The 21,359-nt window shown below is 52.8% G+C and overlaps 9 protein-coding genes across 9 annotated transcripts; 5 read left to right on the top strand and 4 right to left on the bottom strand.

Moving 5' to 3' along the window:
* Positions 1-911: 911 nt before the first annotated feature.
* Positions 912-2,730, top strand: CORC01_12849 (major facilitator superfamily transporter; the record flags this gene model as incomplete). The annotated part of the gene is made up of 5 exons (XM_022624467.1): positions 912-1,085; positions 1,170-1,486; positions 1,545-1,722; positions 1,775-2,304; positions 2,382-2,730. The coding sequence occupies 5 exons, from the start codon at positions 912-914 to the stop codon at positions 2,728-2,730; spliced, it is 1,548 nt and encodes a 515-aa protein (XP_022469013.1).
* Positions 2,731-3,395: 665 nt separating this feature from the next.
* CORC01_12848 (glutathione S-transferase) lies at positions 3,396-4,241 on the bottom strand (the record flags this gene model as incomplete). Its single annotated transcript, XM_022624466.1, has 3 exons — positions 3,396-3,989; positions 4,044-4,124; positions 4,179-4,241. 3 exons carry the CDS (start codon positions 4,239-4,241, stop codon positions 3,396-3,398), a joined length of 738 nt encoding a protein of 245 aa, XP_022469012.1.
* A 1,444-nt stretch (positions 4,242-5,685) lies between these two features.
* On the top strand, positions 5,686-8,199 carry CORC01_12847 (fungal specific transcription factor domain-containing protein; the record flags this gene model as incomplete). Its single annotated transcript, XM_022624465.1, has 3 exons — positions 5,686-6,155; positions 6,219-8,082; positions 8,137-8,199. 3 exons carry the CDS (start codon positions 5,686-5,688, stop codon positions 8,197-8,199), a joined length of 2,397 nt encoding a protein of 798 aa, XP_022469011.1.
* Positions 8,200-9,200: 1,001 nt separating this feature from the next.
* Positions 9,201-10,125, top strand: CORC01_12846 (acetylxylan esterase A; the record flags this gene model as incomplete). The annotated part of the gene is made up of 2 exons (XM_022624464.1): positions 9,201-9,626; positions 9,682-10,125. The coding sequence occupies 2 exons, from the start codon at positions 9,201-9,203 to the stop codon at positions 10,123-10,125; spliced, it is 870 nt and encodes a 289-aa protein (XP_022469010.1).
* Positions 10,126-12,312: 2,187 nt separating this feature from the next.
* On the top strand, positions 12,313-12,657 carry CORC01_12845 (uncharacterized protein; the record flags this gene model as incomplete). Its single annotated transcript, XM_022624463.1, has 1 exon — positions 12,313-12,657. One exon carries the CDS (start codon positions 12,313-12,315, stop codon positions 12,655-12,657), a length of 345 nt encoding a protein of 114 aa, XP_022469009.1.
* Positions 12,658-12,794: 137 nt separating this feature from the next.
* Positions 12,795-15,251, top strand: CORC01_12844 (uncharacterized protein; the record flags this gene model as incomplete). The annotated part of the gene is made up of 1 exon (XM_022624462.1): positions 12,795-15,251. The coding sequence occupies one exon, from the start codon at positions 12,795-12,797 to the stop codon at positions 15,249-15,251; it is 2,457 nt and encodes an 818-aa protein (XP_022469008.1).
* Positions 15,252-15,398: 147 nt separating this feature from the next.
* On the bottom strand, positions 15,399-16,509 carry CORC01_12843 (glycosyl hydrolase family 10; the record flags this gene model as incomplete). Its single annotated transcript, XM_022624461.1, has 3 exons — positions 15,399-15,694; positions 15,764-15,998; positions 16,057-16,509. 3 exons carry the CDS (start codon positions 16,507-16,509, stop codon positions 15,399-15,401), a joined length of 984 nt encoding a protein of 327 aa, XP_022469007.1.
* A 1,036-nt stretch (positions 16,510-17,545) lies between these two features.
* On the bottom strand, positions 17,546-18,805 carry CORC01_12842 (uncharacterized protein; the record flags this gene model as incomplete). Its single annotated transcript, XM_022624460.1, has 1 exon — positions 17,546-18,805. The coding sequence occupies one exon, from the start codon at positions 18,803-18,805 to the stop codon at positions 17,546-17,548; it is 1,260 nt and encodes a 419-aa protein (XP_022469006.1).
* Positions 18,806-20,026: 1,221 nt separating this feature from the next.
* CORC01_12841 (siroheme synthase) lies at positions 20,027-21,011 on the bottom strand (the record flags this gene model as incomplete). The annotated part of the gene is made up of 3 exons (XM_022624459.1): positions 20,027-20,222; positions 20,277-20,764; positions 20,901-21,011. 3 exons carry the CDS (start codon positions 21,009-21,011, stop codon positions 20,027-20,029), a joined length of 795 nt encoding a protein of 264 aa, XP_022469005.1.
* Between the last annotated feature and the right edge of the window lie 348 nt (positions 21,012-21,359).

Here is a 21,359-nt window from a genome sequence, read left to right as displayed (position 1 = left end):
CTTGGCGGCTGGATGAACTCGCGCTTGAGAAAATGCCGAAGTCGCGTGTATTAGCTTCGGATCCTTTCCACATTTTCCATGACCCTTAAAGCATAGAGGCGTTACGGCTACCAGTGTATGCCTGGAACAGACTGCCGTGAGAATGCCAGCCCCGCTCATCCGAACCGGCATGGCGCTAACTGGCTTCTTTTCCGGTCAAAATCCGAGCACTGAAGTCCGAGGAGATCCGGAACCACGACTCATGTCCCTTAAAAGAGGGGCCAGGCCACTGACAACAACCAAGAGACGAGGAAAGGATGATGTGAGTGCCAGGATGGAGCCTGACATATCCGGGCTCGTTCAATTGTCATCCCATTTATATGCAGCAAACGTGTCATGGCTGACGTACTCTTGAACTTTGGCATGGAGAAATGCAGCATGAAGAGGGCGACGGTTTCGCCACGCGAGACAGCAACGCATGGCAGAGGCCCTTTTCGCTTCTAGCGTTGCCGAGGCTTTTGAGAGGAGCCGGGAAACGAGTCAAACGTTCTTAATCCAGGCATTTCCGAATGTAATCCGGAAGGTCAGTGATGCTGACGCCAAGCGTGGGTGGCTTGACGCTATTGTCGGTACGAAGGTAGAAAATATCAGTTTTCCGAGGCCTCAGCTGGAAACCCCCCGCGCTAAGGATAGTACCCCAGATTCTTTGGAACTTATCCCCCGCAAATCCATTGTCAGCCGTACGTCTCGTGCCGCTTCCCCGGCTTGTGTAGTCCTGATTTGGCACTATGGTTCCATCTCCCGCCTTTCGAGTATAAAGCCGAGCCGCGACGACTTTCGAGCTTCGTGCAGTGCTTCATGACGATCATCTTATCGAATAGGTAACTTTTGACAAAAGAATAGCGTACCTATTCGAATCTGAACCAAGAGAGATGGCTGTTGACAGAGTCTCTTCGGAACGCTCCGATGTCGAGCACGTCTCCCACGAAAAAGACTCTGTTGCTCATGAAGAGTACCAACGCAATGGTACTCTGAGCGCCGAGGATGTTGCGTTTCTTGGCAACTTCCCAGAAGGCAAGAAGAAAAAGGCCGTTCGCAAGGTCGACGTAAGTACAATGCTACGGTTACTATACCCATGCCGCTCAGCACTTGGCACAATAATAGACTCTAACTCGCGTTCTCTTGAATAGTACCGTCTTATGCCGATGCTTATCCTGCTCTACCTCATGGCGTATCTCGACAAGACCAACATTGGTAACGCCAAGATTGAAGGGTTGTTGGGCAGCCTCAACATGACGGGCGTGCAGTACAACATTGCTGTTTCCGTCTTTTTCATCCCTTTCGTGCTGGCAGAGGTCCCGAGCAACATGGTACTGCACTTATTCAAAAGGCCGTCGCTCTACATTGGCGGCATCGTTACTTGCTGGGGCATCGTCATGACTTGCAATGGTGTGGTGCAGAGCTATGGTGGTCTGATAGCTGTCAGAGTATTCCTCGGCTTGTTTGAGTAAGCAACCATTACCAGCTGGCTGTGCCTGCTTCAACAGGCGTTAATCGTTTTGCAGAGCAGGATTCTTGCCGGGCGCTATTCTGATCATCTCCAAGTGGTACCTTCCGGGTGAGACGCAGACGCGAATAGCTCTTCTCTACACATCCGCCGCATCTGGTGGAGGCTTCTCTGGGCTGCTAGCCTTTGCTATTGCCAAAATGGACGGTGTTGGGGGATACGAAGGCTGGAGATGGGTATGTCCGCAAGCTCCCGCACGTTGCCGATATCGTTCTGACCAAATCTTAGATATTCATTCTCGAAGGCCTCGCCACATTGGTCATCGGCGTCATGTGCCTCTTCCTCCTTGCCGACTCTCCCTCTCTCTCGAACTGGCTTGATGCCGACGAAAGGCGTTACCTCGAGCTACGACAAGAAGCCCGGAGGGTCCATCGACCGAGCGAGTTCCGAGAAAAACACTTTGATAAGCACGCTCTGATTTCTGTTCTGACAGACTGGAAGATTTATCTCTTGATCTTTGCAAGCTGGTCAAATGCAGTGCCGAACTACGCCATGAAGTTCACGATGCCGCAGATCATCAAGAACATGGGCTATACCTCGGCCAACGCCCAACTTTTGACGATGCCGCCGTACGCGGTCGGCGCCATCTCAGCCTACGTTTTTTCAGTCTTTGCTGACAGGTACTCCTGGCGCATGCCGTTCATTGTGGGCCCCCAGCTTTGTCTCGTGGTTGCTTTCAGCATTCTGTTCACCAAGAGTGCCGACATCAAAGACAACATTGCCTTGTGTTATTTCGCTGTGTGTTTGGCTTGTTTCGGGTAAGTCTCGTCCCTCCTCCAAGTCAATACTATCCGCTGCCGCATCCGATCGTTCGATGCTGACTCGGAATCAACAGGATGTATCCAATCCTGCCCGGAGTCAATGCCTGGAATGTGGCAAATACACCAAGTCCGGAGAAACGAGCAATCAGCATTGGCTTTTTAGTCTGTATCGGAAACATTGGTGGTCTGATTGGTAGCTATATTTACCTTGACAAAGAAGCGCCGACGTACCCTACTGGGTATGGTACGTCTTTTGGGTTTGCCTCGGCTGGGATCATTGCTGCTATCGCGCTGGAAATTCTGTTGAAGAGGAGCAATGACAAGAAAGCGCTTCAGACTGAGGAAGAAGTGAGAGAGAGATATACCGAGGAAGAGCTGAGCCGCATGGGGGAGAAGAGCCCGTTGTTCAAGTATGCCCTCTGAAAGAAGCTCTAGTAGGTACATGTACTTATAGATACTACTAAACCCCGTTCACAATAACACATTACGAGCGCGATAATCCCAAGCTATTTATCCTTTTAGTGCGGAGGCTATCATCGTTGAATAAGAGCTTTCCCTGAGTCCTGAAGGACTGCTCGCATACTGTGTGAGAAAACCACTGAAGACTAATTTGTCACACTTTTCTGTGTCTTCGGCTATTAAACATGGACCACCCCTTGGAGGATCGGAATCTCCTTCAAGTCCAAAGTCAACTCATCAGACTAACTCGTCACCCACCACGTCGCCCTCATGACCAAGTTTTCAACTCAACTGAGGACAGCAACAACCAGCATCCACCGCAGTGGATCAACCACTCGATCATCACGGCCGGTTGGCCCAATGGCAAGGCGTCTGACTACGATTCATCATGTTATCAGGAGATTCTGGGTTCGACCCCCAGGCTGGTCAATCGAGTGTATTTTTGCCATTCAGTCCACTGGTCTTGCGATGTTGACGACTGTTTGTTTGCTATGGTCAGTGGCGACATGTTCATTTCCATTCATTTCGATGCTGTTGGTGAGTTCACCTCAAATTGATCTATATTGCCTTGCGTTATCAATCTTTCATGAAGCATGATTGGAGTGCCTGCCATAGGCGGTTTGTATGTTCTAGTAGCCCAGGGACTCGTAAACGGCACCAAATGCCGCAAATTGCTTGAATGCCTTGACCTTGGGTCCGTTCATAGGTTCCATGCCCTTATCTCCCTTCTCCAGTGCCTTTCGGTATGCAGGGCGTTCGGCAACATCCTTCAGGTACCGCAAGATGTTCTTGTACTTCGTCAGGTCCAGGAGAGGATAGAAGCCACGCATGGTAGTGAGAGTGAAAACCGTCATGATATCCGCGGCGCTCAAGTTCTCACCGGCAAGCCATTTGTTATTGGCCAAGCGGGCGTCCATCAACTTGAGAGCTCCGTGGGACTTGAGTTCCATGCGCTTGCCAAAGTCACTTTGCGAAGCGCCGGCGAACACGAGGGTCATGGCGCGGCCGAGAGTCGGCTGGAGAGTGCCGTTTGCGAAGTGAAACCACTCGAGATAGGCGGCGTAATCGGCGTCATTGGGAGTGCGAATGAGTCTCGGGGCTGCGGAGCCGGCCTTGGTTCCATGGACGTTTAAGATGTATTCGACGGTTGCGCCAGACTCTCCAAGCTCGATTGGCGGTGAAACAGTGCTATCGCGGAAATAAGGTGCGGTCCCGGCGGGGTTCTGACTCGGTCAGTTTGCCATCAATTTGGCGCAATCACCATCCGAGATACTCACAACGTCCTTGATTCCCTTGGGTGCGAGGCCAGTTGTGGGGTCTCTCTCAAAGACATGCAATGTGTACGGCACTTGCAACTCCTAGCAGGGTATTAGCGATTGCAGAGGAGTGATGGATGTTTGTTTGCTGCGGACCTCTAGAAGCCATACGATTCTCTCAGATTGAGAGAGTCCAAGATGGAAAACCTCGAGAGACATGTTGATTGGTTGATTATCTTTTCTATCTGAGTCGGGTCAACAAAGGTGTTTGTGTCGTCGTTGCTTGAGTACGGTGGGAGTCGAAAGAGCGAAGGGGTTGGCCCGCATGATATAAAGTAACGCGTTCACTAGGGTATCGGCTAGCCTAGAGTCTCGAGTGCCATGTTGACGTCAGGGGTCCAGGGGCAAAGTTCACGAGCGCCGCAAACTGCGACGAAGCGAACGGTGCCGCAGTGGGTCGAATTCTGGAGAGCCGGTGCAACTCTGGAAGCCGCCGTCCGCCTCAGGGGGGAGCGGACAGGGACCGGCTCGGGTTGTCCGGAGCAGAGCGGGGGATAGCGGGACAGACGACCGGATTTAGGGATGCCCTTGGCGGGGGGGATGAACTGACCGTCCGATCGTCCGACAGACAGTCTCCTAGATCTCATCCGCATCGGTGCCGAGCTACCTCTAATGCATGATAGTGGGAGGCCATGGGCCGTGGATTACAGACCATGATCTACTCGGATGATGGTGCTTGGCTAGCCGTGAAGGTCTCTTAAGATTTTCAGCTGCATCGTTTCTGCAGCACTGGAGTCAATAATGCTATGCAGCAGGGATCAAAGCTCGGGAGTTGGCATATTTGTCATTCCATTGAGGGGTCACTAGGGCCAATTCGGGTCACAAATCCGACTCTTTGTGCAAATAATGTTGTGTTTGAATCCCTAACAATATCTTTGCATTAAACTTATCCAAACGTTTCTTGCAAGCTTCATGAACATAGTGCAAAGGCATGATCATTTGCCGGCTCGCAGCTCGATGCATAGACCACATAGAGTATCTGTATACTGGACGAAGTTACAAACTTGCACAATCTGATTGTAAGCAGTGCAACACGTGGCTAGCAGAGGTATTGACGACTCGGCAACACACCCCATTGGACGGCCCCCTCGTCACGAAATGTTGTCCTTCTGCAACGGCATGTGAAGCGAGGGGGCAACATGAAAAGAGACTCTGGGAAGTGTAAGCCCGGACTTGGGAAGGGCATGAAGGTTTCGATCCACACAATTTGCTCATCTTAGCCCCGCATTTCAGCCGAGCTTGCTTTGTGCGGCAAGCAGCGGGTTGTTGCTGTGTGCTGGCCGGTTGTTTGGTCCCCTTAATAATCAGTCTGCCCCTAACTTTTGCTTTTCCGGATCGTTTCTGTGCACAACTCCAGACTTACGTCTCACACTAACATAGGTGCTGTCGATGTTGTTCCGGTATGAGGAGCCTCCGGTATGACCCACTTACGGATTCATCATATGTCGTAGCAAGACGAATCGCACACATTCGGAGCGCCGACCCCGGTGTAGGAGTCGTTGTGGGTGCTGGGACCGTCGTGGTAGTCCGGAGGGTCGGACTTGAGTCAGTGGAGACCGTCGGCGAACGCGTCGGAGGGTCGGATACTTGTCTATGGTAGAGGATGGCCGACACACCAGCGGAAACAACGGCGAGCACCGACACTGGTATCCGCGATGATGCCGCTGCGGCGGCATCGGCCCCGACACCTTCGTCAAACATCTCCCAGCCCTCCCCTTCTAGTCTCCCATCGACCACTACCGAACGGAGGAAACGCAGTTTGCCTGAGGGGTCGCCCGAAGGGCCCGAAGGGGAAGGGGGTCGTTCCTCATCTGCCGCCGCCGCCGCCACCACCACCACCGGTAATCGGCGAAGGAGCCACAAAGTCAGTCGCGCATGCGACTTTTGCAAATCCAAGAAGCTGAAATGCTCTGGAACAATCCCCTGCGATGTCTGCACCCGCAAACGTCTCTCCTGCATCTACGACGCGACCTATCGCCGGGGTAGACCGCCGACGCCTCCCCCAGCATCTAGCTCCAGCCATGAGAAATCGGAAGCTCGACTGGTCTCCTCAACTTCTCTAGAGGCGCATAGGTATGTTGTTGTAAGAGTCAAGCAATATTTATCATAGCTAGATTTGTAGTTGACCATTCGCAGAAGACCGCTTCCCTTCGCGGCGCCTATCCAATCTCCAGCCCCGCGTGATGCCTCTCTCCCCGAAGCGGCCCGTAAGAGTACGGCTCAGACGAGAAGCATTAATCTTGTGACTGAGGAGCGAGACGTCGTGGGAGGCGGTCGCGGAAGCGTTCTACCAATATCAAGAGCCTCGCCGGAAGTCGAGATTGCCGAAATCGAAGGGCAGTATGTCGACACCACCTCGAGTCTGACATTTCTGCACCGAGCGTGGAAGCGTCTTTCGTCACAGAAATCAAACACCCATGACGTTCCAGGAAACAGACCCAGCGGCGCGGAACAGCACCAGAGGCTAACAAGAGCGGGAGACAGGCCTTTCGAGTCGGAATCGTTGGACGTTTCGACCCTTCCCGACCGAACGGTCGGCTTGGACATGCTGGACTTTTACTTTAATGTTTGCGTAGTAACTTATCGATGCTTGCATCAAGGTTACGTTGCCCAATGGTTTGAAGTTTTGCTTGCAAATGCAAAGAACAGCCGAGCCCTACACCACGAGATTGGCCACGCCAAGGCCTCTATTGTCTTGACGATTCTCGCCATCGTTACTCTCCGCCAAAGCAAGGTCCGAAGTGCTGGCGAGGGAGAGGGTTCTGACCTTCAGCGCAGCGACGCCCTCTTTTGCCAGGCTTTGAGTCTGACGGACATGGAGATCGGGCTGCCGAAGCTGGAATCCTCACAAGCGCGCCTGCTGCAGGTTCTATACCTCCTCCAATCATCCCGCATGAACCAAGCGTGGTACGTCTTTGGGAGCATTCTCCCCATCATATCAGCCCTGGGTCTACATCGGAAATCCGGGCGGAATAGGGGCAGCAGCGATAAGGACTACATTCTCTCGCAGTGCAGGAAGAGGACTTTCTGGGTGGCCTATACCATTGACAAATATCTTTCGGTTGTCTTCGGCCGTCCGAGGATGTATCGCGACGACGACATCGACCAGGACTTCCCAGACTGCGTCAACGATGAGGACATGACACCCCAAGGAAGATCCAGTGACGAGCCCGAAATGGATTGCCACGTAGAGAGCCTCATATTCCACGCGAAACTCGCCCAAATCATTGACGGTATCTCGCAAGAGGTGTATTCGATCAAGCCTGTGCATAAAGACGACCGTCTCATGATTGCGCATCGATATGGAAAGGCTCTACACCAGTGGCGCGAATCTCTGCCACATCATTTAGGCACTGTTCGGCCGATGTCTTTGATTCCATCATTCAGAAGGCAGAATACAGCGCTGAAGCTCGCATATTGCCATGCCATCATGCACGCCAACCGGCCCTTTCTCCTTGGTACGGGTGGCTCAAGAGGTGGTCAGCGGTCCCCTCTAGACGACAGCATAGACGAGTGCATCACTGCGGCAAAGGCTGCGCTCGAGACGGTTGACGGCATGGCCAGTGACGGAACGTTATTCCACGCCTTCTGGTGGACACCGTATGTCACTTTTTGTGCGCTGGCAGTAGTGTACGTTTATGAAATTCAAAGAGGAAGACAGGATGGGGAAAGGGGGCTCTTTGAGTTGGCAGATCGCTGTCAGAATCACTTGACAAAAGCGACGACTGCCGAGAGCCCCAGCCGCAGATACTCTGTCATACTTGAAGAGCTTCGACAAGAAGCCAGTTTCTACTCCGAAGGTCCCTCCGGCCGCGAGAAAAGGCCGATTATTGAACGAGCCGATCACGGAGGTGCTGAGCCGATGCAGCTGGATGACAGTTCGGGCGCTCCAGCACCGCCAGCCGATATGGGTGAGGTGTTCCAGCAGCACGGCTTTGAAGGGATGACGAACCTCCTGAGTGGTTGGGAGACCACAGATTGGCTGGACTTGGATTCTTCGGTACACGATTTTCTCCAGAGTTTCCAACTTGGATGTTGAGCTGATTGTCTTCAGGCCTTTGCTACGTTTCCCAACTTTGAAGGCTCGCCAGTCTACTGGATGCCGGACGTTCAATGATCGCGCATATAATGCGAAGGCTGTCTAGCTGTCGAGGATGTACGAAACCATGATTAAGATATCAGCTTATATGACTGGTTGCTGCATTGGTGCAAAATAGTTGTTGGGCAAACGGATCATCCGGAACGTATGCGAGATATATCCGTCGGGGCTAAGGGGCAACGGAGTTTTAATCGGTAGCACGGCAAGCTTAAGCCTTCCATTCAACAATTCACCATAGTCAATGGAGTATTAAATACTGCTTGTTCACCCAGATTGAGGCGAGGTAGTCTTGCGTTGCGAGGATGATATGGCCTGTCAAACCCAGCCCCTTCTTTCAAGCTTCATCTCAACTCCACCAAAGCAGTTCATCACCAAGTGCTTCGACGTGGGATCCCAGCAAGTTCGGCAATAGAATTTACCAAGCGTGGTAGCATCACCCCTGCCCGGCATGGCCAGTCGAAACACCCTGTCAACTTCTCCGCATACAACAGCAATGCCACCTCCTTAGGGCCCAAGGCTCGTCTGCCTCCGCCGTGCAAGGCACACCCTTTGGGAAGGCCAATGCTAGAGCCACTTTGTACAACGGCTTTCGGCACCCAAAGTTTCAAAAGAGCCGGGTTCCCTTTCGGTGGCAATGGCAAGTGCCGAAGAAAAGCTTTTTTCGAGTAGTCCAGATGAACCAGTTCGGCAGTTCCCTTTCCCTTTCGGACGAGGAACTGGCACGGCCCCCAGCCAAGTTACCAACCGGCTAAATAGACGTTGACGGCCCCTTTGCAACACGACCCTGGATGTGGGGTACCGAAATCATCGGGTTTTACACATAGTGCATGCGGCCCCTGGTGCCAATAACGAGCGGCGTAAGGAAAGTCTATAAAACTTGCTGGATGTGGCACGGGGACCTCTTTTGACAACTTCGCTTGCTCCGTTCCCTGAGACTATAAGTAGTGCTCGAGCGCAAACTTAGGACTGATAGCCAGGGACCGAATCAGCACACACTTGGTTGTAAGCCCATCATAGCTATGAAGTTCAGCACGATCCTCTCCGCTCTTGGCCTGGCCGCCTCTGCCAGCGCCGCCTCGCTGCAGCAGGTCACCAGCTTTGGGTCGAATCCCAGCGGCGTCAAGATGTACATCTACGTTCCCGACAACCTGGCCGCCAATCCTCCCGTGATCGTGGCTATCCACTACTGCACCGGTACAGCTCAAGCCTACTACAACAACAGCCCTTACAAGACCCTCGCAGATCAGAAGGGCTTCATCGTTATTTATCCCGAGTCCCCATACTCAGGAACCTGCTGGGATGTCTCGTCCAGGGCAACTCTCACGCACAACGGCGGGGCCAACAGCAACTCCATCGCCAACATGGTTTCGTACACCCTGAACAAGTACAAGGGCAACAAGTCCAAGGTATTCGTCACGGGTTCTTCCTCCGGTGCTATGATGACGGTAAGTCATCACCCACGACCCCACAAAACATGATTGAGTGACTAACGAGCAACAGAACGTCCTGGCTGCAACCTACCCTGACGTCTTCGCGGCTGGCATCGTCTACAACGGCGTCCCGGCCGGTTGCTTCTACACCGGTACGGTCGACGGCTGGAACAGCACCTGCGCCCAAGGCAAATCGATTGCCACGCCGCAGCGCTGGGCCCAATGGGTCTATGACGCCGACCCCGGCTACACCGGGCCCCGCACCCGCATGCAGATCTACCACGGCAGCATCGACAAAACGCTCAACCCCGCCGACTACCAGGAGACGATCAAGCAGTGGTCTGGCGTCTTTGGCTACAACCCGGACAAGCCTATCAATTCTTCTCAGAACACCCCTATTGCTAACTATCGCACGGATGTGTTTGGTGAGAACCTCATTGGTGTCTTTGCTACTGGGGTTGGACACACGGTGCCAATTCGGGGTGACGATGATATGAAATTTTTCCGCTTGTAGCCGTGTGCGACTCGTATGAATGTTTTGAAATATACATTGAAGGAAACTTTAGCCGTTGTCATGGCGGTAATTAAGACATCGGCTATTGTGATTATACCTGTTGGGGTATCGGCATTTCATTCCTACCACTGTGACGGCGTTGTGCAGCTAGACTTTGGGGGCTATCAAATGGACTTTTCCACGGAGAAAGTCAGTCCGCGGGGCCAAGATATCCACCGTTGACGGACCGGAAGCCGGACTCGGAACCGGGCCGGTATAGACAACCTTCTTGAATGGGCCGGCAACGGAGCCGGTCCATGGAAGGGAAGAAGGCCGGTATACTACTTCCGTACGGATAGTCTTCACGGAAAAGCTGGTCCCATATCATTATTCCGACTTGTCAATTACTGCTGGACTGCCAGTATCAACTCTCAAGAACGCTCCTCAACTTGACCTTCTACGTATCCGCTTGCCTAGCCGCGTCTAGGAAGCCAAACTTTTTCAATTGCCGAGTAGTCGAGCGTTTCCTTTCCATCTTTGAATGGAGCCGGTTCAACATTTCGCCCGGAAAACGTCGTAGATTGACAACTGCCGTTTCTGATGATTTCCCAATCACGATTTCTTTAATCTTCTAGTCTACACGTTGAGCTTTATGTCATGCTGTGGACCTTCAAGAGAAACTTTCAGCGATGGAACCGGTATAACACCCAAAGAAGCGACTGTTATAGTTTTTCATAATTCCATACATAAATACCTATCATTCTTGGGATTACTCGTCAAAGTCAGTGACATCTGATATGATTCTTTACAATTAGCTGCTAACAAAGAGACTAGACCGGACTCAAATCTAGTCACTAGACCCATCATTTGACCAGAGCTTTCTGGAATTGACTTTCGGTGTAAGTCGGCTACTAGATCTGAGTCAGAGTTTGCCGCAGACCTCCTGCCTGCCCGCCTCGGCCCGGTCCTTTCAGGAACCAATCCTCCGGGTCATGCGGCGGTGTAGCATCTCGGAGACACCGGAAATACAAACCGCTGCGAGTTATTAGTCGAGTCATAGCCCAACCAGACCCAGTTTGATCCATCAATGTTGCTCTTCACACCGAGACTGTGATTTCTCTACGACTTATACTATTGGAACTCCTATTAGCAGAAGGAGTCAGAGGACCTCAGTCAAGGTTCTGTTAGATGGTATCACAGAAAGAATACGCAAAAGGGTGGGAAGCTACTCTTCAAATGAATTGTTGCTATAATCGGCTCCAGGGAACCAAGGTAGTTGCCTTGCAGTTCAAACGGCCTACAATGCCCCGTTCCATAGCATGAAAGCCCAAAGCAAACATGACACTTGGCAGTGTGTGCAGGCACCAGTTAGTATTGAGTCCTAAAAATCTTCCTGTTCTCATAAGTTGAAGACGTTTCGGCAATTGGCTATGGAGAAAAGCCTTTGTTTGTTTACGGTTGGCAGAAGTCTAACGTACGGGCTGTAAAGCATCATATCTCACCATATTTTAGTCTTTTCATTCGCCAGCGATGCGGGACTAAGTCCTGAAGCTCACACCGCTGATATATGAGAAGACCTCATATTTTATCATAATCGTAATGGCTTGCAAGTAGGCGCCTGTTCCTGTGGTGAAGCCCGGTGCGGCAGAAAGCTGACGTCGTCCGACATTTGCTGACTTCGGACTGAGGCGATATCTTGCCGGGACTGACATGTTAATAGAAATGATAGCGAGGTAATTGGCGCATCGAATGAGATCGGCCTGGCAGGGTGTAGTACATGTGGTTGGCCAATCCAGTCAATGCCAGTGCCGTCAGTTTTGGAACTTGTCACTTCGCCTGCATGATTGGGTAGTCTTCCCTGCAAACTAAGACAAACAGACCCCCTTGTTGTTTGCTAGATTTCCGGCCATGCACACGGAATTGTTAGATGAGTCCATTGAGAAACCCCGATGACAAACCTGAGAATGGCCATCCTGTCAGCCACACCGATTATCTCTTCCCATGAATCATCATCCTCGCCCATCGATCTGACTCCAATACTATGTGCTGATCAGGACAGAAATTCCGAGAAGACGCAGACGACACTTTATATGACTTACATAGATGAATCATCTTGCATACCTGGCAAATGATACTCACTTGAGCATTAGCTTCTGAGTTACCGAGCATAAATCTCCAATGCAGACCATACTTCAGACCAACCTACCAATGGAATCTCGGGGTCTGGTAAAGAAGACCGGCCAAGGACAGGATCTGGTCTACATTCTTCGGAATGCCGCCGAGTCTTCATCTCACTCCATTATAGCGGGGGACATACTAGAAGACCCCTTGCCGACAGTCGTTTCCTATTCAGATTTGCTCCGCACGGCTTACGCAAATGCTCATCTTCTCCAACAGCTCTGCCCGCCATCCGGTGGAAACGCTGAAAAACGCCGCGTTGTTCTGCTGTGCCTCGACAATATTCTGGATACCATTATCTGGTTCTGGTCGGCCGTGATTGCAAGACTCCTGCCGGCAATCTCGACTGCGTCGGTTCTGAGCCCAACCGGTTAGCATACTTTTCACATCTATGCAGTCTGTTGAGGGATCCGCTATGTATAGTCCACCAGTCGTTATTAGAAACGCCTGAAACGCTAGACGTCGTTGCAAAGTTGCCGATCGAAAGAACCACTTCCCAACGCCTTGCCTCAATGAGCGAATCGACATCTACGTCACATTTACCCGTCTCTCTTACACAGTCCGATCCGGCGGTTCTGATGCTTACATCGGGTACAACTGGCAAACCCAAGGCGGTGCAGCTCAGTCATGGTCAGATTCTAGCTTCCTTGCAAGGCAAAGCCAAGTCTGCGAGACAGGACGACGACGGTCCCTATCTCAACTGGATCGGCATGGACCATGTCGCGTGCCTGACTGAGATTCACCTCCATGCGATATATATGGGCATCTCTCAAGTCCATATCCCCGCCAACGAGGTGCTGTCCAACCCTTTGCAGCTACTCAATGTTGTCAGCCGCCATCGGGCAACGCGGACATTCGCCCCTCATTCGTTCTTGGCGAAGCTATGTAGAGAGCTTGCGTCGGACAAGCCATCGTCGTTGGACGAAGATCTGGATCTCGGATGCCTTCGATGGCTCGGTTCCGGGGGAGAGGCAAACACGGTGGGTGTCTGCGAGGCACTTCAATCCCAACTCGAGAAGTACGGTGCCTGCAAAAACATCATCGTCCCAGGATTCCGCATGACAGAAACTTGTGCTGGCTGCATATACAACACCAACTGTCTGACAAATGATCGAGAATCAAAACACCAGCATGTCGCCGTTGGTGAAGGTATCCCAGGCATAAAGCTGCGAGTAAGACTCCGAGACGGCCAGGGGTCGGCTACCGATGCTCCGGCGGGCGAAATTGGGCTTTTGCAGCTTTCAGGGGATGTGGTCTTTAATGGGTATTATAATGATCGCGACTCTACCGCGGCTGCATTCACAATCGATGGCTGGTTTACTACTGGTGACCTTGCTCGCGTCAACCCCGACGGCCAAGTAAACCTCCACGGACGCTCTAAAGATACAATGATTATCAACGGAGTGAAGCATTCTCCAAGTGAGCTGGAAGGCCATCTCGACAAGGAGCTGATTCTCGGGGCAGTTCCAGGCTCTTATTGCTGCTTCTCAACTTTACCTCAGTGGGCTGACACGGAGCAGATCGTCGTCGCGTACCTGCCCTCCATCGAGGAGGATGACATACGAGGCCGGTGCAAAACTCACAATAGGATACTCGAAGTCGTCGGCGTACACACATCTTCGTCCGCCATCATTCTTCCTCTTAATGCCGTGGATATCAAGCCATCTGTCCTGGGAAAGCTGCCCAGGGGCTCAATCAAAGCAGCTTTTGAGAAGGGAGTCTACATCGAGGAGTTGCGTAAGGCGAGCGAAGCCTCCAGAGGAGACCATGCCATCACGGAGAGGATTGATTCACCACTTGAGACAATCATTTGCGACGCATTTCGGAACTATTTCCAAGTCGTCGAAGACTCACATATCAGCGCCGAAAGTTCGATTTTCTTGCTTGGTGCTACGTCGATGGACCTCATCAAAATCAGCCGCCTGATTTCGGATCGACTACAGTTACAAGAAAGACTCACGCTCAGCCAAATCCTGAGAAATCCAACACCTCGACGCCTAGCTACTGTAGTCCAGGGGTCCGGGAGGAAGGATTCGATAGGAAACCCAGTGGTCACTCTCCGTTCAGAGGGCGAAAGGACACCCCTGTGGCTCGTACATCCCGGTGTCGGAGAAGTCCTTGTTTTCATGAACCTTGTAAGACATATTGACGATCGGCCAGTGTACGCTTTCCGCGCCGAGGGCCTCGAAAGCGGTACTTCACCATTTACTACCCTGGGTGCATTGCTGGATCACTACTTTGAACATCTCAAAGCGGTCCAGCCGAAAGGCCCGTACGCCATCGCGGGCTATTCGTTCGGCGCCATGATTGCTTTTGAAGTATGTAAGAAACTGGAGGCGGCAGGCGATGAGGTTCGATATTGCGGATGCTGGAACCTACCGCCGCACATCAAGGATCGCATGAGGCAGCTCGGTTGGGTAGAATGTCTCGCTAATCTGTTCCACTTCACGAAGCTCATGGAACAAGATCTTGCTATGCAACAGATACCGCTGCTGCGCAAAACCACCAAGACAGAGGCAGTCGCCCACCTTCGGACCCTCTGCAACGTAAATCGTTGGCTTGAGTTGGGCCTCAGCGAAGACGAGTACGTCAAATGGGCAGATTTAGCATCGGCACTTCAGAGCCTGGCTCAAGACTACGAACCACAGGGGGCTATTCGCAGCATGGACGTGTTTGTCGCAGATCCCCTGCAGGAGGTGGCTTTCAACCGTGAGGATTGGGTTCAGGACAAACTGAGCCGGTGGCGGGATTTCGTGGCTGACGTGCGGTTTCACGACGTTCCAGGGGAGCACTACTCCATGTTGGACGAAGCGAACGTTTCGCAGTTTGCCGGGAAGCTGAAAGAGATCTGGAGACACGAGGAGTCTAGGATGAGTCGATGTCACAAATGCTCACCTCTTATGGTACGCGCCAAGGTAGATTTTAGCCCTCAAACATGTCCATATTCTGTTTGCAGTGTCGAAAGATGAGAACCAAGTTGTCAAGGATAGGTTTGTGCATATCAGACTCCTATATACGACATACTTGCGCAAGATTCCCATTTGTACATGAAGGCAGAGACCGGATGTGGCCTGCAAGAAGAAGAGGCCAAATTCCCGCCACAGCGGGCAAGAATCTTACTGCAAAGCAGTCACCACCGCATTGTAAGCCGCCTTGGGGTTATAGTTGGCATCGAACAAGAGAGGGTTGTTCTGCGCCCTCCAGCTATCCGGATCACGCACGCCCCAGACCGTGATACCGACGCATTGCGGGACCTGGAGACACGCCTTTGTGACGGCCGTGTAGTCAGCGGCGCTGGCGCCGACGATATCCAGCTCCGTGATTGCGACCTCCTTGACGCCGCTGCCGGCGAGGGTCTGCAGGGCGCCGAGGACGTTGCCGCCTTGGTTGGCTTGAAGATGGGATTGGGAACCTAGCGAAATACTGTTAGCGTCTGCTCACGACACACGCTTCGTTGAAAATTGGCTGGCTCGACACGTACCGATACCGTCAATGGGGATGCCCTTGCCAATCCACTCCTTTACCTTGCGGGCCATTGCCTGCGTCTTTGCGTAGCTGGCCTGGTCGAGATTGTAGTCATTAATGTACAACTTGGCGTTCGGGTCGGCGGCCCTGGCGGCGCGGAAAGCGATGCCGACAAAGTCTTCACCAAGGACTTGTGAGAAGACAGACGAACGGAGCGAGCCGTCTTCGTTGAAGATCTCGTTGACGACGTCCTAATCATAGAAGGGTCAGTAAGTTCTTATGTAGAGGAGTAGACATGCGTAGACTCACCCAGTGGTAGATCTTGCCCTTGTACCGGCCCACAACGGCCTTGATATGGTCCTCGATGACGGTAGTTAGGCCAGCCTTGTCACGGACGTTGTTCACCCAGCCCGCAAGCTGAGAGTGCCAGACGAGGGTGTGTCCGCGGACGAGCTTGCCGTTCTGCTGAGCAAAGTTGACGAGGTAGTCGGGCGTGGCCCAATTGAATTGACCGCGGTTGGGCTCAATTTGGTCCCACTTCATCGAGTTCTCCGGCGTGACCTGTCCAAAGTTGGCCTTGATGATGTCGGCGTTCTTCCCGGCTGTCAGGCGGTTCTGGTCGCTGCAGGTTCCAAAGTACTGCTTGCCCTTGGCCTTGATCAGCTTGTCGATGGACTGCGCGGCCTGCCTCTCCTCGAGAGGAGCGGCGAGGACGGTGATGATGGGTGCCAACAGGCAGACGAGGCCCAAGGAGAATTTCATAGTGCTCGGCGAGTTGGTAAATAGCGGGCCGAGGTATTGCGGAAAGAGTTCTTCATTGTCTTATCCAGTCGCCTTTATAGAGTTGGCGTTTGCAGCGTCGGGTAGATGGAGGCTCTCTAACTACCAAACATGCCTTGGTCTTAGATGAAGGACCACCCATTTGCTAAGACTACTTTAACCATAAGGGAAATTGCTCATTTGGGTACGGCCCAAACCCAAACGAAAGGTTCGCATTTGTACGCATACAGACCTGGATACCAGCCGGTTCTGGAAAGCCAAGTTCGGAGGTAATAAGCCGCAATGGCACGGAAGGTGTTGTTGATCGTAAAGAAAGCGGGTACCAGCCGGACTAGCAAAAACGCACTTCCCCTGGTCACGCGGGGAATAAGCATGGTAGATGGCGGCTGAATGTGTTCGTCCTGGATAGCATCCGGCAGTGATATTACCCAGGAGGACTAGTCAAGCAAGGACGGGCACATCGAGAGAAGCACTCGGCGGCAGCGTGCCGGTTGTGCAGTGGTCTCGTGCTTCGCAGATAAATTGCAAGCTATTACGAGGGCGGCTGAAGTGAGGCGTTTAGGTAGCATCCGAACTTCGGGGGGCCCGAATTTCGCGGGGCCTCCGTAGTCGCAAAAGGCTACCCTCGTTTGATGCGTGCCGAATGAAACCCTGGAAGCTAAGCTACCATTGTCGCTTATGGGAGACGTTTCATAGATATTCCCGTCGACTAAATGTTGCTTTTGGGGTGACCGGTGTGCGCCGCTCAAGATTGATGTAAATTGACCCCGTCCCCGGATTCTGACCTCGGTTGGGTGGTACAAAAGTCGTCCATCAACATGATCCCATCCCTGGGAAGATCCGGGGGTACGATGAGTGCTATTCGCACGCTCTTTTTGAGGTGAAGTAGTGGTCGTGTCGTCGAATCCAAAACTCTTTCCTTTCGATTGTTCACACGTCCAAGGGAGCTTCACCGATGCAGACACTGTGGCGATGACCTTGCTCGTGGTTGTGTATGACTCCTCAGGGCCTCAATGTTTCAAGAATTGGCGCTGGCAATGAGGCCGCTGATGAGATTTCTGACCGGATCATAGACTTCGTCGTCACCAGGTGGCACGAACACCTTGATTCGCCCCTCTGAAAGCACGAACCCGCCACAAGCAATCTTGGTGACTCTCACTCCGGGATGGAAGAGATTGAGGGCAAGATGCTTTTCCAAGTAGGCACCCAATGCACGTAGGAACGGTTCTTGCCTCTCTCCCCCGCTATCGACCCATTCCCATCCTTCGTCCGCCTTCCCGCCTGCGAGCCTTTTCCTCTTCCTCGGATCGTCTTGATAGCCTTGTGTAAGCCCTGTGCGGCTGGCAGGCGTGGGGTTCATGATGGTTCTCCCTTCCTTTACAAATCGCCTGAGCTCCTCGGCCGGTATGATGATGTCGATAGATTTGATTCCGAGCCCGTCGGGGGGTTCTTCGTCTGTCCCATCTGTGGTTACTGCAGGTGGTATGTAGAAGCCCAGGGTCAGGACCATGTCTTTTGCGAGAGAACCTTGTGAGGGGAGACCGGCATCCTCGATCCATCTCTCCCATGCCGTAGTAAGGCCCTTCGTGCCGAGGCGCATAGGGCTGATGCGACAGTCGAACGTGCTTGACAGGAAGTCGACAATGACGGTTTTCAGAGGCGCGGGCATCCGCAAAAGAAGCAAGGGTAAATGCAGAAAGTGTCTGTCCTCCTTTGAGCCACTGCTAGTAGGCAGTCCGGGCACGCCGAGGTTGTGGGCCATGTGCAGTCCACCTAAAGAATCCTCTGTGGCCTCTTCTGAGAGCGACGGCAGCAGCACTGCCGTGCATAGCGCATTCTCGTACCTCATCTCAAAAACGAGACATCTCTTCTTGCGGGCCGCATCGCCTTCGACGGCGTCGCTGTTCAAATCCCGGCTCAGATCGGGGTCTGTATCGTCGACGCCGCCGAGAAGAGCTTCGACACCAACCCACCGAATGCCAACTTTTTCCAACGGACCAGCGCGTCCTAGCGAGCTATCGCTGCCTTCCAACCCAACCTGCACACCTCTGACAACGTCTCCCACGAGCGTGTCGCGTAAGCGCTGTGATAGTGTCTGCAATCGAGGAAAGCCCAGGGTATTGGCGCCGACGTAGAGCGGCGATGCGCGGTGGGTGGAAAAGGTGGTGTTGAAGAAGGGCGGAGGCGGCTCGCGCTCCTCGAGGGGCGATGAGAAAGGTCTGTCGGGTAGCACTTCGGGATCGGATTCGGCCGCACTATTTTGGCCCCGAGGAGGCATGGCGAAGAGGTGATTCAGGGTGCTAGAGACCCGAAAGATGGCACGGGGAGCGATGGTGTCTTGAACTGCTAGGAATTGCACAGGCGACGCGTTGGTGCTGGCTCGTTCTGCGACTCTTGTAATCGATGGTGGAATCGTAGGAATCGCCAGTGAGGAATGCACGTCGGCTAGCTATGTCTCCCGGCGCGATCAATCGTGGGTGTTGCGGAAGCACGCGGATCTCGTGTATGAGTAAAGGTAGGTGAGATGTATTGAACGCAAAGAGGATGGAGTGGGACGGCTTGGCGCCCGTCTTGCTCGGTGCTCGGGCACAGGAAGAAGAAAACGTGTCAATGCAATGGTGTGATAAAAACTCTGTCTGCACAAAGTTATTTAAGCGCGGTTGACACCGGGTATGTTGGTTGAGATACTTTGTTTAGCGGTGTGTAAGGTTGGATGAGTTGCCATGGAATTGGACTCCTTGAAGAGTTGCGGCGAAAGATACCCGAAGGGAGGTACAGAGTACTCGCACAGGCCGCCGCACCGATTTTGTGGACCCATCGGCGCCAGCTCCGGGATTCTCGACCGAAGTACTTTCAAAAGAAAATCATCCATGACCATGATATTGAGTTCGCACCAAGACTCAAGGCGATATAGCTCCATCATCCCAGGTACAAATTAAATCCGTCAGGACCAGAGAAGCCAGTGGGAGGCATTGGTAAATGAGTCCCCCTCGAAGTAGGCATGATAGATACCTTTTTGCCTAGGCAGAGTACCGCTGGACCACCACCTCACTCGGCAACTCCCACCATCAAACGCCACAAAGACTCATTCCAGCATGTTGCTTTACGATGAGAAATAGGGCGGATATGGAGATGGTAGATGAATCCAAGATCGCAATCCCAAGTTCGCCCGATTCTTGCCAGGCAACCTTGCCGAATACTCCACAGCTTGTGAGATAAGCTTGTCGTTGCCCTTGGGAGGAAGCACCTGAACACGAGCCGAGGTTCCGACTTGGTGATGCCATTCCTTGTCTACTGTTGCTGTTTGAATAGTATACTGCCCCAAAGCCCAATTCTAAGCCAGTGATGCCATATTGCGCCTGGTCTTTTAATACCAAAACCCTTTTCATGTCGTGAGATGTCGCCAATGAAGCATTCTAGATAACCCCAACGAAATCACGCCCAATACCGCTCAAACACCTTTATCCGGTATATATGTACATATGTACATGGTCGGCGCTCATACGCCTACGCAGAAACCAAAAGACCCATCAAACACATCCATTGTGTTGAAACCGGGGTTTTCTCTCATGGCTAAGAGGTCGTCGATCGTGGGCACCTCGTTGGTCGCATAGAACCTGAGGAGGTTCTCCATATCCTCGTCGGTGAGATCGCATATCTCTTCCCAGTCGAATTTGTTGCTGACCTTGATCATCCTGTTGCTCAATTGTAAGCATCTCCCAGAGTAAAGCCGCTGGATGCCGGATCACACATACCAGCCCATGCGCTTGGGGCTTTCCTCCGAGTTCGGAGCCATTTTGCGCAGCTTCGCCCTGAGTGTACCAATGGCCTCAATCGCATTTCCGGCATTCTTGGGGAGCGACTTTGCAATATGCCGCCTTATAATGGCGGCCAGCCTGGGACCCTTGCCATTGGTGCTGACCATGATTTGAAGGGGTCCGTCCCGATGGACGCTGCCAAAGTAGAAATCGCATTCTGGCGGCACGTCGGCAATGTTGGCGGGCACTTTGCGTTCCTTGCACAGCTTCCAGATTATGGTAGAGGCGGCCGGATCGTCAATGGCGACAAGGACCATGGCTGCACCATCCAGGTCGGAGGGCTCGAAGAGGCGGTCGACGTGGGTGACTTGCGCTTTCTCGACGCGATGGGCCACTTCGGGATTGAGGCCAGAGGCCGGGCAGACAACGGTGACACTGGCGTCGGCATCGAGACAGTTGAGGATCCGGCCGGCGGCAACCTAGTACATGCAAACATTCAGTGTCCTTCAGGGGATTGGCCACGAGGGTAGAGTCATTTCTGACGCAAGACAGACAGACAGACAGACAGAGCTTCAGCTATGCCGCGGAGATGCGGTGGTGGTTTGTGCAACATACCTCTCCTCCTCCAACAACCAGCACTTTTTTTCCTTTAATCTGCCATGCCAGAATCAGGCTGCCGCCGCCCTTGACTTCGGGGAATTTCTTCGTCGTCGACTTGGCAGCCATAGTGTGTAGTGAGGACGGCGAGCTTGTGTTGTGGGATGAGTTTGAGGCCTCGATGAAGAAGGCAACTTTTTGGGCAGCATTTTTGGAGAGATGCAGCCCCCAGGTCGGCGCGATAAGGCGCGAAGGCCGCCGATAAAGCTGGCGTCCCCAAAGCCAGGGACGTAATGGCGGTCTGCACGATAGAACAGTACTTCTTGACAAGCTGAAACTGTGTGTATTCATGTGTACTTCTGTATCAATCTGCACCGGGCTGCCCCGCCTTTCCCCTGTCCGTGGGCCTGGTCTGCCCGTCTCTCCACTAGCGCAGCCTCTAGCGCATGTCTTTAGCGTCCCAGACTCCAAATCCCG

This window comes from Colletotrichum orchidophilum (genome assembly GCF_001831195.1).
Source record: "Colletotrichum orchidophilum strain IMI 309357 chromosome Unknown Scaffold_168.1, whole genome shotgun sequence".
Classification (NCBI taxonomy): domain Eukaryota; kingdom Fungi; phylum Ascomycota; class Sordariomycetes; order Glomerellales; family Glomerellaceae; genus Colletotrichum; species Colletotrichum orchidophilum.
This window is presented reverse-complemented; position numbering and strand designations above follow the sequence as displayed.